The sequence below is a fragment of the Camarhynchus parvulus genome, chromosome 5 (assembly GCF_901933205.1).
Source record: "Camarhynchus parvulus chromosome 5, STF_HiC, whole genome shotgun sequence".
Taxonomy (NCBI): Eukaryota; Metazoa; Chordata; class Aves; order Passeriformes; family Thraupidae; genus Camarhynchus; species Camarhynchus parvulus.
This window is the reverse complement of record NC_044575.1, coordinates 2,584,220-2,602,231: the sequence shown is the minus strand read 5'-3', so window position 1 is coordinate 2,602,231 and position 18,012 is coordinate 2,584,220. Positions and strand designations below refer to the sequence as shown.

The 18,012-nt window shown below is 42.2% G+C and overlaps 1 protein-coding gene across 3 annotated transcripts in view; it reads right to left on the bottom strand.

Annotated features, from left to right (window-relative positions):
• The window catches only part of HIPK3 (homeodomain interacting protein kinase 3), a 70,474-nt gene that overhangs the window by 46,657 nt on the left and 5,805 nt on the right, over positions 1–18,012 (bottom strand). For all 3 annotated transcript variants that reach the window (XM_030948783.1, XM_030948785.1, XM_030948784.1), the window contains one exon: positions 6,169–7,255. In XM_030948783.1, coding sequence (XP_030804643.1) covers positions 6,169–7,253 — 1,085 coding nt within the window. In that variant the 5' untranslated portion in view covers positions 7,254–7,255. The remainder of the gene's footprint in view (positions 1–6,168; positions 7,256–18,012) is intronic.

Below are 18,012 nucleotides of genomic sequence, written 5' to 3'. Positions count from 1 at the left end.
CCCTTGCTCACTGCTTTAAAGAAAAGCTGTATTAAGAGGTATGCTTATTTGTATACAGGTTTTTAACTACTACTTGAAACATACAGAGGTTGTATGCTGATCTGACATCAGGGGAAGATAATCATCTATCTGCTGGGATGCAACGGTTGTGTCACTGAGCCACAACAACCCATCCTGCTGACAAGCCCAACCTACAGAGAGAAAACACTCAATTTCCAAATCCCACTCCAGGGAGAGTCACTGTCACTCTGTGTTCTCAGGAGTCCCTGGAGTGACAAGGACCAAGTTACAAAGGCCAGGGAGAAAACAAGCCTCTCTGGGAATTTATGGCCATGAGAATATTTTTTTCTAATTTTGAAGGAATGCATGTAAGAAAGGAGAACAAGAAGTCAAGGATATTACATAAAGCTGAGGGGAGAAAAAACCAGCATAAACTGAGGGTGGTTTATTCTGAAACTTAGCATGAAGCTGTAAAAGTCATAAATAAAAAGCTGTCCTGCTGCAACAGCCTCAGAGCATGCACAGAGCCCTTGCTGAGCCCAGCTCAGGGATAGTAATTAAACCACACAGCTCAACTACTTTATTCTCCTTCCAAAACCCTTTAAAACAGAAAAGCCCATATCAGACCAAATTGCTGTTTAAGCTGCAGCAGAACTGACTGGGCAAGTGAAAACTGTGTCGTGACCACAGAACACAATTATTATCACTTTTCCTCCGTCCTGTCTGATCTTCATGGGCGAGGAGGGTAAGAGAAGGAGAGGGGAGAAGCCTGCTCTCAGCCACCAGGAACACATCCAACAGCAATTTTTCCATCTCTCTGAGCTCCGTTGCAACACTATTGACATTTGGCATTTTGTCTGGAACAAGTCTGTTGATTAGGCACTACCCCTTAGTTGGAAGGCTGGAGGGAGACTATCACTATCCAGCCCTGGAATGGGGTTTCTGCACTGAGTGCATCTACTCACATCACTTGCTTTTCCTTACGAGTGCACTGCTGAACACCCAGGATCGTATTTTACTGCTGTCACCAGCGGAACAGAAAAACATTTCTGAGCTACGAGCATCTCTTACTAACCAGACACCTTCCATTCTGCCACACCACTGCAGCTGCCCAGCAGCCTATGGGGTCCAGCTGGTGCCCAGTTTAATCTGGAGATCATTTATATTGCCTCCCACTCACTTTGTTTTCCCAAGGAATCTGGCTGTGCTAAACAACAGTCTGCCTGCAGATCCCTGGATGCCAAAAGGAACATCCTTTGGATGGGAAACCAAGGGCTTATGATGCCTCAGGTTTTAGCTTTTCTATTTTTCACATTCTGTGCTGCTTTAGTGGGTGGCTCTGGGCTTCATATTCAGGGATGGAGAGCTCTGTGCACAGAGCAGGGAGACAAAACAATTCCTGCTCCAGCTGGGCACCAAGGACAAATGATCCAAATCTCAGCCCCAGAGCACAAACACCGTGGGCTGCAGAGAGAAAAACAAGCAGGGTGGGACTGCAGGGGCTAAAGCTGGAATGGGACAATGAAGTGCAAGATGCAAATGGAGCAGAACTGATCCCAGGGAGAGACCCCGGGAGCGCTCGTGCATTTTGGGGCCATTTTGGTTCCTCTTGGGTGCAGCCCTGGCTGGGCTCTGGTGCTGCCCAAGGTGGATCCATGGAGGAGATGCTTAGAATCAATCCCTGCTTTATTCTTTAGCTCTGCCCAGCCTCTGCTCCAGGGCAGCCTGCACAAGGTATCCTTTATCCTCAAAACACATTTTCAGTCAAGCTTCCAGCTGCACTCTACCAGCAATATAATCTGACACAGCACAAAGGTGATGATGTTTTCCTTGGAGACAGGAGGTGAAAGAACCATGGAGGCAGCCACAGGGGCTGGTGATGAGCCACTGTTGAACTCCTTTTGGGGGCTGTGCTGCAGGATCCTGCAATGAAGTAGCACACTCACTCCTACACCTGTCATGGTTACTGTCAGATCCACGGTGTTACAGGGATTTTATGAATCATGAGTTTGGTAAGGTTTACTGAAGACTCCATTTTAAAATCCCCTTAGGAAGAGAACCCAAATTAAATCAATACGAAGGTGATTCCCCACGGAAAAAAAACTGAGCAGTAATTCCCTGAAGAGTCACCTCTGAGTGCCATACACTGAGAGGGCACTGCTTCCCATGGCAACAGAGAGGAAGGTGACCTGGCTCCCTGAAGCAGATGGGCAGCACCACCTCGACCATTTCACTCCACTCCTCTTGGAGGCTACTGCTAATTGCAGACAGCCATTCTGAAGCCTCTCTTCTCATACCTGCTTTCCCAAATGTATCTCACCTCAGCAGAGAGGCCAAACAAAGGAAAATGACTTCCAGAGAGAAACACCATGCCCTGGGAAAACTTTCTGCCTTGCCAGATGAGTACAAGAGACCAGACTTAGAAACAGAGGCTTTGACTCTCCTCCTCCACAGCCTGCACTGCTTTCCATTTGGGATGGAACACTCCCCTTCTCATGATTTGGGGCACAGTTGACCAAAAGGACAGCAACACGCTCCTCATACCATTTCCATAAATGACAAAAGCTTGATCACCTACGCTGTATGTAAGGGTATTTTCTTTTGAAAATGTACACACTGCTTAGTTATTTACCTCCTTAGATCACTCATAAAAGGTCAGCAGTCTTAATGTGTGAGGCCAGAAGCAGAAAAGGGCTGCAAGTACCAGATCTCTCTAGTCCACAGCTATTAAAATCCAGACCAGCATAAAAAGAGCATGTAAGCACAGACACTGCCTTGCAGGGAAAGAGCATTGAGAATAACATCTGATCTTTAAAACAAATAAAATCATCTCTGACTTCAGACAGTGAATCGTAGCTAGTATTTATTCACACCCATACTCAACAATTTCTAGCAATACAACAAACAGGAGCTTCCAAAAGGTAACAAAATGTCCAAATCTATTTTTCATACTTCTTTTAACCATTTTCTTATTTTCTCTTTGCTTGTCAAAGCTGAAACAGAAACAGGAAAACATCAAGTCATTATCACTCCATACAGTCTGTCTCCATTTTTCTGCTTGCTTATACCCTTTTAAAATTCAGTTAGTCTCACGTGCTTAGGACCTCTCCTCATACAAAAGTACCCTAATATTTCCAGCAGTCATCCTTAGGTCACCTTCCTGCTGCTATAGGCAAGGTAAGTCAGCCCATTATCCATTCACCTGGCTACATAATGTTCCCCTCCTTAAGTCCTAATCCTCTTATTACTCATTTTTCCAACTCATTACTCACTTCCTCTTACAGATGCAAAATAGTGACACTAGAATTCAAAATAAACAGCCTATTTTATTTATATAGGCTGTATATAAATAAAATAGGATTATTTATTTAATCCTGGACATTGGGGCATTCTCCATACTCATGATCATTAGTTCACTCTGGTCCCAGGAACAAAAAAAACCAGAAGCAATGATCAGACCAGGAAAAAAAAAAAAAAAACAAAAACAAAACAAAACCAAAAAGCGCCATCAACAAACAAAACCTTTTCTCTTTATCCAGTTTTGTGAAACTTGTTTTGACATGTCACAGTCAAACGGGTCAAACCTGCACTATCACTCCCAGGCTCTTCTAATACAAAAAGCATTTAAGTACAGTTATATTTTATATATAACTGTACTTATTTGATTGACCAAAAGCACAACCTCTCTTAAAACAAATGCCATCTCAAAACAAGATATCCTCTGAAGGCCTTTCACATTCTTCTGTAAGACTTTTCACTTCAAATTTCCCCAGCATCATCTATTTTAAAAGCTTTTTAATCAAATCCCTATTTTCTGCTATTATTTGCACTAGTCTGGTGCTTCCAATGGAACAAAAAGAAATTTTGAGGAACTGCCAGTCTACACAAAGTTAGTTTGAATCCCACAACTGGTAGAGAGCTACACATCCATGATGAAATCCAGCATGTTGAGAATCTGTTCAGAAGTAAAAACTTCTTTTGAAAGTAATTTTGAAGTATAGATGTTTGGTGGGTTGGTTTTTTTTTTCCAAAATTATCTCAACCAATATTTAGATATTAAAAAAAATTCAAGTAGATGGACCCTAACCATTTTTCTTCTTTTTATTTTCAAACATTTCTGACTTAGATACTACTTTATAGAAGGGTTATAAGACTATACAAAACAAACAAAGAATATGATCTACTGAAACCTGAATATTTACAAAGCACTTAAGCATAACTTAATAGCTAGGAAATTTTAGGTGCACACACCATATGAGCCCATATCATTCAACAGCATTGAGGCAAGACAAGTATATGCACCCAAATCTCATCTTATTCTTGGGGGATGATATATTTGAATTAACACCCACAGGGAACCCCACTAAGTCACATTTGAGTGCAATGCAAGCACCCAAAATGCCAAGGAGCTGCACACTGATCCTGCCAGCAACTGGACCTGTCCAAACCCTTAAGTGTGCCAGAATTCTACTGAGAGCTGCAAAGCAACATCAAGCCAAGTAAAACACAACTACAGCTACTGCATTTTTATGCAGGCAACTAAAAAAGAACAACATCTTGTCTATTGAGCCACCTGAACCAGAAAAAAAAATGCTGAAAGTAGTTAGTGGAGGCTGAAGTACTCCAATAGGACCACCCAGCCTGGCTGTCCACAGTCTCCCCTCTGTTCCTGGGGAGAAAGGAGTGAAAAATGGCAATAGTTCACAATAATCTGTAATTGCTTCAATAAATAAAAAAGCCAAAATAGGTAGGGAAACATTCTCAGACCATGCATCTTGAGTATCTGCTGGATTCTGATTCTGCACAGACCAGCTCAAGGTAAGACCTTTGCAATTGTCCAGAGCCTCTCAGAACTCCTGCCATCTTTGCAAACCTGGCCTGATTTGTCCTGAGAGGCCCAAAACCACAGTATCTTTGGATTTTACACAAAAATTTATCACAGCTTTTACACCAAAATGAACTCCCAAGTTACTTAACTTTTTATTCCCTCTCATCTATATTTTTGTATAATGTGAACATGCATCAATCCATAACATTTCCCAATTTAGTTTTCTGTTGATGAACTCCATGAAGTTTTTTAATCCTCTGCTGCAGTTTGCAATTAAGTAATAGAGAGTGCAGGTGATGAATTAGAATATTTTATGTGAGCACTGTACATGAAGCACTCTTGTTTACAAGCTACAGTCAAAAAATAGATTCCTCTAGCATGAACTCCAAACACTAATTTCATCAAGCCTAGAATTGCAGTGCACAAGTTTTCATTTCCAGCATGAATAGCTGTAAAATATTTAAAATTTTCTTCCAAGTACTCATTGTCCTAGTTTACTAGCTTCTTACTTAATCAGCAGATGGACAATACACAGCACATACTACTGCCAGTGACTGCAGAACTGAAAGATCTTCAATCAAGTTTAGCTCATAAGGAAAACAAAAGGACTAAATATTGATAATTTTTAAATGCCAGGCAGTTTGGGTAAATATTCAAAGAAAGCTTTTAAAAAATAACCGAACAAAACTATAGAAAACATACATCCATTTTCAGGCAAAAGTAGAATGCAACCATATACCAAAATCACTTTGAACACCCTTCTGCTATCACCCTAAACATTTAAGCATCCTATCACTCCCTAACTCCAGAAGTTTACTGAACTCCACAGCTGCTGAAGGCACTCAGACAGCATGGAGTTTCTAAGAACTAGGGAAAATATTTACAAGTGCTGGAGAAAAACAGAGGCATTTACATAATCTTTGGCAACAGGATATAGAAACATGGCACTTCTAGGACACTGTCCAGCTGCTTACAGGAAAAAAAATCCATCATGTTAGGAAGGCTGGAAAGACATCCTAAACAAGCAAGTGAAAGATAATTTTTTTTTTCTTTTCCTTTTGAACAGTCTCAGAGGTCTCAAAATAGCAGCAAGTGATGGCTTCAGAGAACAACACAAAACACTTCCAGGAAAAAGACAAGACTATAAAAACATTCAAAGCAAGTATTCACATTTAAAATGGCAACCAACTACAGAACTCTCACATTCCTAGATGGTTTTATGTTTTCCAAATCATTCTTACTAGGTACCTGGAGGAGCAATTATTTAAGCCATTAACTTTAAGAAATGCTAAAACCTTGTTCCATAACAGGTAAAAAAAACCAAAGTAGAAGACACCTACCTGTAATACCGAGATTGTAAATAAGTTGAACAAATAGTCTTTGATACATGGCTGGCAGATCCAAAGTCTATGACTTTGACCCGGTAAGGCTGCCGAACAGGATCCACCAACATAATGTTCTCTGGTTTGAGGTCAGCATGGATTAAACCCAGACTTTTGAGTTTTTTCAGTGCAGTGGCCACCTGTTGCAGAATAGGCCTTATTACTTTCAGTTGCAGAGGGCTGAATTTGTTTTGTTTCAGGAAGTCGTACAAGTTCTGTTCCAACATCTCAAAAACCAGACAGGTGTGGTTACGATGCTGAAAGCATTCGTAGGCTCTCACAAAGTTAAACTCATCAGCATTTTCAGTGCTCAGCCTCGCCAAGATGCTCACTTCTATCTGCCCTTGGCGCACGTACGAAGGATGATTCTTCAAGATTTTGATTGCCACGATCTCGTTCGTCCCCCTTTTCCAGCACTTGACTACTTGTCCAAAGGTCCCTCGTCCCAGGAAATCGAGAACCTCGTAGGTGTTTTTCACCGAGCACAGCACCTCGTGCTGCACCAGCTGGTAATCCCCGTCGCCGCCGGTGCCGCCCTGCTTGGAGGCGGCCGTGGCCACCACCGTCACCGGGTTGGCCACGCCGCTCTGCAGCATGGCAGGCAGGATGGACAGCTCGTCAACGATCTGCATCGTGCTGCTCTGGTTCTCCAGCTCCTCGCTCTTACGCTTCAATCCACATCGCTGGGCTCCCTCCAGGAGATCCCCGCGGCTTCCCTGCGTCCCGGCCGCCTCCGGCTGAGGTTGCTGCGCCCACGCTGCCAACGCTTTTGTAGCACCTGCAGTATTTTTTAAAGCAACGGCATTTGACTGCAACCAAAAGCTCTGTCCTCGAGGTCTATCAAATGGGTTTTTAGTCTGAAAGAAAGTACTAACCCTGTGGGGAGAAATTCCAAAGTTTTTACCATTCACATAGATTTGCGGGTAGGTTCTTTCGTGGTACACGCAACTGCTTGGTTCTAGTTTGAGTTTCTTCACACTACAAAAGGCACTTGACTGGGTTTGATAAACATATGGTGGATAGACCAAGACTTGTGAGGCCATACCTACAGGGGGAGAGGAAAAGAAAAAAACAAGTGAAAATTGTGCGCATTCCCAAGCTTTCCAGCAGCTGCTACTTCTAAAAGAAAAATCAGGACACAATTATGTTCTCCAAATGAGCTGGTCTAAAGTTGTTTTATATTTAGTTTCTTGTGGCAGAACAAGGCCCTCATGCTTTGCCAGTGCCCACAGGAGGACTTTAGCAGCAGCAGGTTACTGCAGTTAAGTGCTTGAGCTGGTTGCACAGGACTGAGACAGGCTGCAGCACAGCACTACATGGCATTTTTCAAACAGGGGCCCTACCTTTGTGCTATTTAACTCAACTTTCATTTAAAACCTCCCACCATTTCTACACACAAAAGTAGCACAGCGCTCAGTAACACAACTGAAAAACCAATTCAAATGTTTAGAATCGATGACAAAAAATAATTCAGGAGTTGATAATTGTGAGTCAATGCTACCTGTTACACAAGGAATCCAACCTATTCACTGCAAACACCAGCAACCTTCTGAGAACGGACAAATGTCACAATGGCCACAGACCAAAGAATTTCACTGGGATGAAAATGAAAGTGATCAAGCCATGTGATGGGGCCCAAAATAACTCAGGGTGCATGGGTATGTACACATAAACACCTACAAGGTTCCAGTAACTTACATGTACAGTAACCTAATCCATTCACCCAAGGCAGGTGCTTTCCTTGAGCTCTGCTCTACCCTACTGCAGAAATTTGTGCATCAGTGACAGAGTCATGGGGCTAGAGGCAGTGAATTTACCTACCAGGTGTCCTCTATGCACTGACCCAGTGTCCCCTTCCAGACCTGTCAAACACCAGCCTTAAACTGTCATGTAGTTAAGCTAAATACTAAGAAAAAGGCTCTGGATGGACCCCAATGTAACTACAAGGTGTCAGGGAAGTTATGGTTCATGCCAGTCTGATCAGCTCCCAGAGTCAAATTCAATACAATAATACCTTAATTAGATCACTTAATCATACCAAGCACATGAAAATTCTGGTAATAGGTATTTAAATTTCAGATGAGTCACATAAAACTTGAGCTCGACACTGCAGCGACTCTGATCAAATGAAAACTAACCAAAAGCACAGCATAATTATTCTGAAGCTGTGATTTGATTTATGCAAATGAACATTTAGATATCTTAAGAGCAATTAAAATAATCATACCAACACCTCAGTTTAGAATCCTCTAATGGGTTTTGTCCCAGCTGCAGAAGAAAACTTCAAAGCCCTCTCCTTCCCAAAGCTGTTTTCTCAGAGCCAGACGATGTAGAAAGCTGGAGACAGCCAGGAAACAGCTGAGTTCTTCTGCCACCAAACATGATGGGACTGCCACTGGCCTCCTACTCCACACCAAGGATTTAACACTAACTATTAACCTCAAAACACAGGAAAAAATTCCCCTCAAGCCCTTGACTTCTCTCCTAAATAACGTGCCCCATTACAAGGTGCATAAGCATTACTGTTGACTAGGAGATCTTACTGCCTTTTCTATTATAATTATGTTTAAATAAATCATTTACCCTGATCATATTATTTAGATATCCAGAATTCAGGCCTCACTGCCTGCCCCAGAAAACACATCCATCCAAGCCCCTCTGGAGCTTCCAGTGGCACCTGCACAGCTCAGGCCAAGCCAAACCTTCTATCAGCACCTTACTACTCCTCCAGTTCTTGGGTGATTCAAATATCACATCTGCCAAAGACACTAAAATATCAAAATAACCCTTGGGGGTTTTCTCTTAAAACCTTTCAGAGGGTCCCACTACAAAATACTCTGCTTGCTTGCTCATCACAATCCCCTTAGTTTTTGACACACATGTGCTTGAAACAAGTAAGATATTCAAACTCAAAAAAAACATTTACACTTCAAAGCAAAGAAACTTCGCAAGGACACACCAGTGTGTTATCCCATTTTGCTGACAGGGGGGTTCAGATGATGAGAATCACTTTCCTGACTCACAGACAAACCCAAATGCTGGGCAGGCACAGCCACACCACCAAGCCCCTGGGCAGGAACAGGTCCCATGCACCTGCAGGCAGGAGGGACTGAGGACACCTGGCCCACAGGTGACAATCTGGCCAAGCTGCAGCAGCCCCAGCAGGTCAGTCTGCCCTGGATCTACCTAACAGCAAAAATCCTCCTCCACTGAACTTCTGGAGAAGGTATTTTCCTGTGTAAGCATGCCACCAAAGCTGAGGGCACCTGATGATGATGATAAGTACTTTGAAAAAGCTACACTGAAATTAAGGATGGTTTTGGAAGACAGGACAGTCCAGCACGGGGAGAACCAGTGGGACCAGAGGCTCACTCAAATCCTCACCTGAGCACGTGAGGACCAGTGGCATTTAAAAATGTGTAAATTTTCTAGAGCTCATGCTGTTCAACCAGTCCAGAAGGTCTGGAGGAACACAGTCCCAGCTTTCTTTTCAATACTAATTTCAGCTGGATAAGAAAAACTAGACTATCATCTTTTGGGGTTAGTTTGTTTCTTACAGGACTAATTCCATGACCCTGAACTCCAACCACAGTAACAGCTCTGTTCACAGATAAGAAGTGTTTACTGAGTTATTACAAGAACATTTTTAGCAACTCAAAAAAAAAAGAGAACTGACCATTAAATGGAACGGATAACATACCCTGGAACAGCCTTTGATACAATCATTACAGACTAAACTGGAACAGCCTTTGATACAATCATCACAGACTGAACTAATAAAATAAAATTTTACTCCACACAAATAAAAACAGACTTGTACAATCATCTTGTTTCTTACCTTCCCCCTAAACACTTCTTCACAACTCCCATCACTTTGCTTATCTTTTTCTAAACACACACTTCTAGATGCCAATGTCATTTGGAGAAGCTACAGTACCTTCACATAACCAGTGAATCCTGTCAAACAGGCACATAAAACCCTGCAGCATCCTACACCTGAGACTGCTTCAAGACCTCTGCCACACACTCACAGTGTTCAGAAGGCATTTCAGACAGAAGCACACTCTACCCAACCTATATGCAATGAAATCCACCAGAACAGCATGGAGCTATCCAACACAAGCAGCTGTTGGAGGCCTTTGAGAAGCTAAGTTGATAAACAGAACTGATTTGCCCCCACCCAGATGAAAACAAACCCCCACAGACAGCAAAGCTGCACAACGAACCTTGAAGAAAAAGGGAAAATACCACAACATCCTCTACTGTAACAGCACTGCTGCGTTTCAAGGGGTTTTTTGTTGGTTTGGGGTTGTGGATTTTTTGTGGTTGGGGATGGTTTGGTTTTTTGGTCCTGTTTTTCTTACTGAGTTGATTTGTTTGTGGGGTTCGGAAGCTTTTTTTTAAACTACTTTGAGGTATTTGGATTACAATACAATCCCTATGGATAGCCACACCTGAAAGAACAGACTTACTGTGTTGCAGGTTTTTTGTTGCCTTTTTTTTTTTAAACCAGGACTCCCAGCAAAAGAAAAAAATACACAGCACATTTTCACCTAGCAGAGAGCGGATCTTTCTTTTCCCCTGTCACAAACCATTTCGCTGAGTTCATACATCCTTCTGCACACTTGTCAATGAGACTGTTCCTGCTTCCTCATACAAACTGAAGCTGGTCAGACTGCACCTACATTAAGCAGCCCAGCTGCAGAAAAAGAGAGGAATGTGTAGTGCCAAACAACCAGTGCTGAAAGAAAGAAAAAAATCATCTATGCTCATTTCAGTGAGGTTACTTGAGCCTGAGCACACATAAGGAGCTGGTGCACATCTCCCAGTTAAATTTAATTTAAAATAAAAATCAAACTGTACACTACAAGACCCCCCAGGATGCAAACCAAAGCATCAGAAGGTCTGAAAAGCACAATTTCCAGGTGACAGTACCACAGGCAGGCTCCGAGTAACTTCCCACTTGACTTTCAGTTTTAGTCCATTTAATCCATTGCTCCACACATATTTTTAAAGTTCTCTTCTCCTTCATTGAATGCAAAGCAAGTGTAACCACTTCAGCACAGTGCCTGCCCTGGGCAGTGGTACACACAAGCTGAATTTGGCTCTGGAGTTCTGCAGCTTGTACTCTCCAACTGGAGGCTGCTGCATCCCACCTCACTGCTAGGGAATAGTGCAGGGAATGTGCACAAGAAAGGAGTTTTGGCTTCTGTTAGCACCTCTAGAAAGGCTTCCCTTGAAAGGAACCAGTCCTCTTGGTTTGAAGCAGAGAGAACTAGGAAAATTTGGCTTGTTAAACATGAAACTATACAAAACATGTGACTTCTGACCAGAGTTAACAAGATGAATTCTGGGCTTCTGAAAAAAGTATGAACAAAGTAATAAAGCAAACATATTTCAACTAAGTAAATTCATTGTTTATTCCTTTAAATAAATTAATAAGTGTGTTTTCACAAAGTAATGTCAGTGGACAGGAGGCACTTCAGTTTGTCCCCCCAAAACCAAACTCCTCTGCACAGAAACTGAGCAGGGAACCAGGCAGATGCATCTCAGCAAAAGGAGGCACCTCTGGTTAACACCTTGCTAATGCTCACCTCGGTGTAACAATGCTCTCTACTTCTCAAAATTACATCTGCAGCCTTCTGGGGCTAGGCAAACTCAGCAGCACGACCCACTTGGCACACTGTGACAACCTGGAGCAGCACAGGCTGTTCCAGGCCTGAGCACCATCAATAATTAACTGTACAGTGACATTTCCACACGGCTGAGTTGGGGGGGAGTGTGACAAAGTAACTGGTTAATAAGGCCACTGCCAGGGAGCTCAGGAGAAATTGCCACAGCGCTCTCTTAATTTGCCTGTGAAATGCACAGCTCCTTGCCCCAGCACTGCAACCACCCTGCTGCTCCTGGGGTAGTAAATGCCCAGCAGGCAAAGCCCAGCCAGAGGCAGCCACCTAATAACACAGTTAAACTGTAACCCAAGAAAACTTGTTTTCCAACTTCTTTCAGGCCTCCATGGGCAAAAACCAGCTCCAAAACTCTAACATCCTCTTCACAGTGCAGCTGGGCATCGAGGGAGGCTTTCCAAACACTCAGTACCTTCCAGCAAATGCACAATTGGAGCAGTGGCACTTGTGAAATGTTTTGTTTACATCATGCATCACTTTGGAAACACTGTAAGGATACTAACTGTCATTTTTTCCAGGTAAAACAATTGTTCTTTTCATATTAGGTGCCACCCAACTTCAAATTATTCAGCAAGTACAAAGCTGAATTAGTTGCCCTCTCTTTCAGCACAGATGAAAGTTCATTACGAGTAGTAGCAGCACCTCTACGTTATTGTTTATTTTGGATATGTAGCTGAACAAGCTGTACTGATGCAAGTACTTTCATACCCCACGACCTGTTCACCCTGAGGAATTCCCTCACTCCAGCTGGACAATTAATAACAAAGCACTGGCAATTGAGGTTTCATGCAATTTATAAAGGAAAACATATCCACAGAGAGTGCAAAGTGTCCAGAAATACAAGCCCAGGGAGTCCCAACCCTCTGGCCACCTCAAAACCAGCTCTGTGGTCTCACAGAAGGGAGAGAGCAGAGCAAAGGAGAAAGCACTGAGGTGTTCCAGGTAACTTGTGCCCTATAAATGGTTTCCTCAATGACAGAGGAACAAACTGCACGGGCACACACACTGCCCCACAGAGAACCAGGAGATGCAGGAGCAGCTGATGATATCCCACCAAAGAAACCAACACCTAGCTCTGGGGCAGCAACCAGAGATGCAATTTCATGATAAAAGAAATCATTGCAATTCTTGACTAAAACACGTATTCCAGAGCTCAGGGATGTTGGCCCATCACTCACCAGGAGCATTCAGCTGAACCAACACAGCCTTTGCCCCACATGAAACCTCAGTCCTGCACAGGTCCAGGCTGAAAGGCCAAAGGTTGGCTCCAAGTTTTAGTGGGAAGCAAAGGATACAATGATCCAATTCTGGCCTCGTAGAACTTAGTTACTAACCACCCAAAAAAATGTTACAGGGCTGGTCAAGGTCTGTGCAACAGCAGAGATAGTTTTAATCAGACACCACTGATGTTGCACCAATAGCAGAAATTGAAAATCTCAGCTGGTTGAAGTGTGATACAAACCAGTCTCAATTGCAGCATTGTCTCCATCCTTGGAAACAGAACTGACGCCATACACTGAGCACAACCATATTTTACATAAAGTATCAGAGTGAACTGCTGTGACTCAATGCTGCCATAGCACCAGCAGCAGCACTCAAGAACACAATTGCTTTATTCATATTTTCCACCAATATCAAAAGCTAAATCTTGTGATACCAGTATGACTGCAATCATAGCTAAAAAGATAAATGAACCAGTACTGGAAGCAGTTCTTTTTCTCCTGGGCAAGCTGGAAAGCAGGCACAAGCAGTGCAGCCTTGGCCACCAGCCCCAGGGAGAACACGCCCTCCAAATCAGAATGTGCCACCATCAACATAAACAGCACATTTCAACCAGCCAGGGCTTCACCAGCCTAATCTCTTCTTTTAGAAGACTAATTCTTTCTGAACCTGGAAACAGCAGGCACACTCAAATAAAAGTCTCTAACAGTGGGGATTAGGAGAGCCCACACCTTCTGCAGGACAGAAGTGCTGGAGGATCCATGCCAACCACTCCTGTCTGCCATCCTTTGATGCAGCAGGAGGGCCAAGGCAAGCAGAGAGGCAGGGCACTTCTTCCATTGCCCTAAGTATTTCCAAAAGATTTTGCCACCTTCCCTAAAGCAGAAATAAACTTTGATGGAGAGGATTAGCCCAAACTGCATGTTGGCATATCACATGTTCAAATGCCACTGTACTTAAAAAAAAAAAATCCTTCTTAGTCCTTTCTTATTTCCAGTCATTTTATTTTTGTGCAATTGCTCAATTTTGCATTTTTTAGAATGCTGGGTGTTTGTTAGAACTAGAAATGCATCAATCCATTTAAGCAATTTATTTTGAAATTTCATTTTCAAATAGATCTAGACAATACCAAAAGCAGCTCCTGTAAGAATATACATTTAGATGTTTGCTGCCACTTCACAGCACATCTGCATGCACAGGAACTCTACTTACATAGAGTTAGTTCATCAAGTCCTCTCAACTACTCAGTGAGCAGGAAACTCATCCAAAATTACCTTTCTCCCTCTCAGGAAAAAAGATTTTCACCTGGACAAAAACAAACAAGCAACAAAAACCAAAGCAAACAAAAAACCCCAAACAACGACACCCCAAAATTCCTGTTCTCCCCACAGGACCTGCACATTAAGGCACACAAAAAAAAAAAAACTGTTGAGCTCATTGAGTCTGACACGCAATGCAAAAATTTGCAAATCAGGCTGTCCTGTACCAACGGGGTGAATAAAACTTTCCTGCATATTGAGAACCACCTGGTAGTAAGCAGTATTTGAGTTAAAACTTTGCCCAAATACATGGAAAAATCAGTCCCTCATCCAAGGAGACCAACAAGAATGCCATTATCAAGTGGTTACTGAGTTGTGAAGACAACACACCTAGAGCACACTCAACTTCCTCTGCAACAAAAATGTCAGTGTAAATAAGAACGTTAGCCTTTATTTGTTTTAAAACTGCCTTAACTGCAGCAGAAAAAGATCAATCAAGATAAGGGTGTGGGATTAGATGCCTTGATTATTTTTCAGTTTTCAGGTCAGTTGCCCCAGCTACATCTGTAACAACTCTCAAACATATACAGACTGAGGTAAACACATACACACACAATAAGCAGGAAGGTATTTTTACACATACACAAACAAAAAAAAAAAAACCTCTGTGAAGTCCCAGTATTTTTCCCATAATAGAAATTTGTTATTTAAAAGTGGTTTGAATATTCTGTTTTTATATAACAGGTGTTTTTCTTTCCTTGTGAGCAACACCATCATGAAAATAGCACTGGTTGCTTGCAGAGAACAGCTGTATAAATGGGACATGGCATTTACTGTAGAACAGTAAAAAAAATAGAGGGAAAAGGTGTTTACCCCTTCTTCCAGCTTTCTAAGGATGTAGAGAAGCAGTATTTCCTACAGGTAAGTATCAGAGCAGTAGAAATCCATTCTCTCTCACAGAAGGGTGAGCCTTCTGCCTCCTAATGAATCAATAACTGTTATAACCCACACTATAATGCTTCCCAAAGCCACCAGGGCAAGAAATGTCTCCCCCTCCCCTGTGCAAAGAAACTTCCTGATTTAACTACACAGAAAGCATGTGCAAAGAAAGATTATATGCAGCATACAGCCCACTACCTGGGGACCATAATAATACTGCTCAATGTGCATACATTTTTTTCTCTGTTGTATTTCCTTCCATGTTTAATAATCTTTCCACTTGTAGCATAAATAAACCTTTAAGGGCCACTCTTGTTTTAATCTTCAGAAGAATGTTTAGACACCTCTGTGACAGAGTTTTAAAAACACATCTAGTCTCAAGTAGCATTTGTCACAAAGAGCTCCCAGAGCATTTCTTGGGAACACTTCCCACCGTGACCTCTTGGCTGGGCTCAGAGTTGACACAGTGCAAAGGAAAAAGCCAGCCCACAGCATCATTACAAAAGCCAGAGAGAAAAGTTATTAAAATCAGTCTTTATGAAAAGGAATCTCACGAAAGCAATCTGCTCCTATCAGGCTGAATACCAACTAATTCTGCAAATCACAAAATAAAAGGAAAAAAACTCTCGGTCTCCTCTTTCTCCTCTTAGGAACAAATCTGGTTCCTTCTGAAGTGCTTCACAAGATCTCAAACACCAAAACTCCCATACTTAACAGATTGAAATGCTGAAAAATAAAGATTATCTGAGTACCTCTTCTACCCACATACAATCCCTAATAATCTTCAAAGAGAAGCTGTGGAAAGAACTTCTCAACTGGAACACGCAGACTGCAGACAAGCAACCGAGTCCAACAGTTAAAAAGAAAAAAAAAGGGAAGAATTGAAAGGAAAGGGGTAAGAAGTAGCAGATGACCAAAGTTTCTAGGAAAAACTCAAGAAGGAAGATGATGATAAGACAATGATGCACATCAACAGCTTCAGTCAAAAAGGCAGAAAGGCATCTTACAAGAAACAACTACAAATCCTCCTGGAAGTTGTGTAAGTGCCAATTGTGCCAACACAGAAAAAAAACTGCACCATAGGAAAGAGGGGAAAAAATTAATACATCTTACTTAAACTAGTGGAATTCAGTAAAATTTAACACAGCTTTTTTTTTTTTTAATGCTGACAAAAGACCAAAACAAAGCAGTAAACATGTTGAGACTGTGGAAACACAAGAGAAGAAACATTTATTCTATCTACATATCAAAAAGTAAATGACTTTTGCAAAAGTGAATTAATAAAGCTTTAGAAAAAATTGTGAATACAAACACTTTTTATGATGCTAGTGGTTATTCATGTCTTCCAAAGGGAGCTTGGATCACCAGTAAGAAAAACTTCTTTTCCTCCCTTATAAACTTTCTAATGATTATTGGTACTGAGGTCATTTTCTCTCTGCATTTTTGCCTTTATAGGTGAGCTTCCTCATGCAGCCCTTGAGGGGGACAGGCATTAGAGGTCCCATGTGATGGAGGCAGGCATCAGATTGTTTCATCTATTCCAGCAGGAGCAGGGAGAGGTTCAGGTGTCAGCTGACAGCCAGAGAGGCAGGGAGCAGGCCTGCAGGGATCTGGTCACGCTAATAAAAGCAGCAAACATCTCTGCAATGAGGACACTCCAGCCCCACACAAAGCACAGCTGCACCACTTACTGCAGCCCCAGCTGAAGTTGCTCTCCTGGCACTTTCTCCTGCCCAGGGACCAGTTTTGCCATCTCAAGATGAGGTCAGCACAAGGCGAGGAGATCCACTTCCATCTCACAGCTCAGAACCAAGTAAAATTAAAAAAAAAAAAACCCTAAAATAACCCAAAGCAGGTTTTCTCAGGTACTGGTGGCTGCTTGCCCCAAGGCAAGCGAACAGCCAAGCCAAGCTTGGTGATAAAAATCTTGCCTCACCCAGTAATTTAAGTTCCTTGGAGGTTTGGTGTCCTGGTGACACAAAGAGCAGCTGCAGGACAGTGGAGTGTGGTGACCCAGAGCAGCCTCCAGAACACAGGAGAGAACAAGACACACTCAGACCAGTGGAATATGAAATCCAGCAGGCCTGGAGAAGTGGCCATGGGCATCTCCAAAACCTCCTCTTTTCAGGGTGTTTGTGGGACTCAGCACAGGTATCAAGAGCTGAGCTTTCCTGCCCAGAAGTTTTCCAGCACATCCTAAATGGGTGGCTGCTACAGCACCACAGGTATCCAGCAAGTGATCATACAAATAAAAGCTGACTTTTTACATTAAAAACGTTATTGGTACTTCATTTGTAATGTGCTTTAAAAAGCACTGAGAAGTCTTCTAGAGCTGTTACATTATTGCAGAATGGAAAGCACGAGTTTAAGATTACTGATGTTAAAGACAGCTTTTTTGATGGGAGTGCCCCTCCTAACATGCAAAAAGAGTTCTCTGTTTGTAAGAATCCAATTACTTTTCTAATATTGGGAGCTGCTGTAGCTTTGATTATCCTAAAAGATAGGAAAATATTTCTTACATCTATTTTGTCTTCGGATGTTTGACTGCATCTTCTTTTACTGCTCTGTGTTGGAACTTGAACTTAGCATTTTCCTGTTATACCCAAATACAGTAGAGCATAAGAGAGCTGGATAAAAGGGGAAAAAAGGATTCTATTCCTTACTTACAAAAAGGAATAATTTCCTAATCTTTTTCT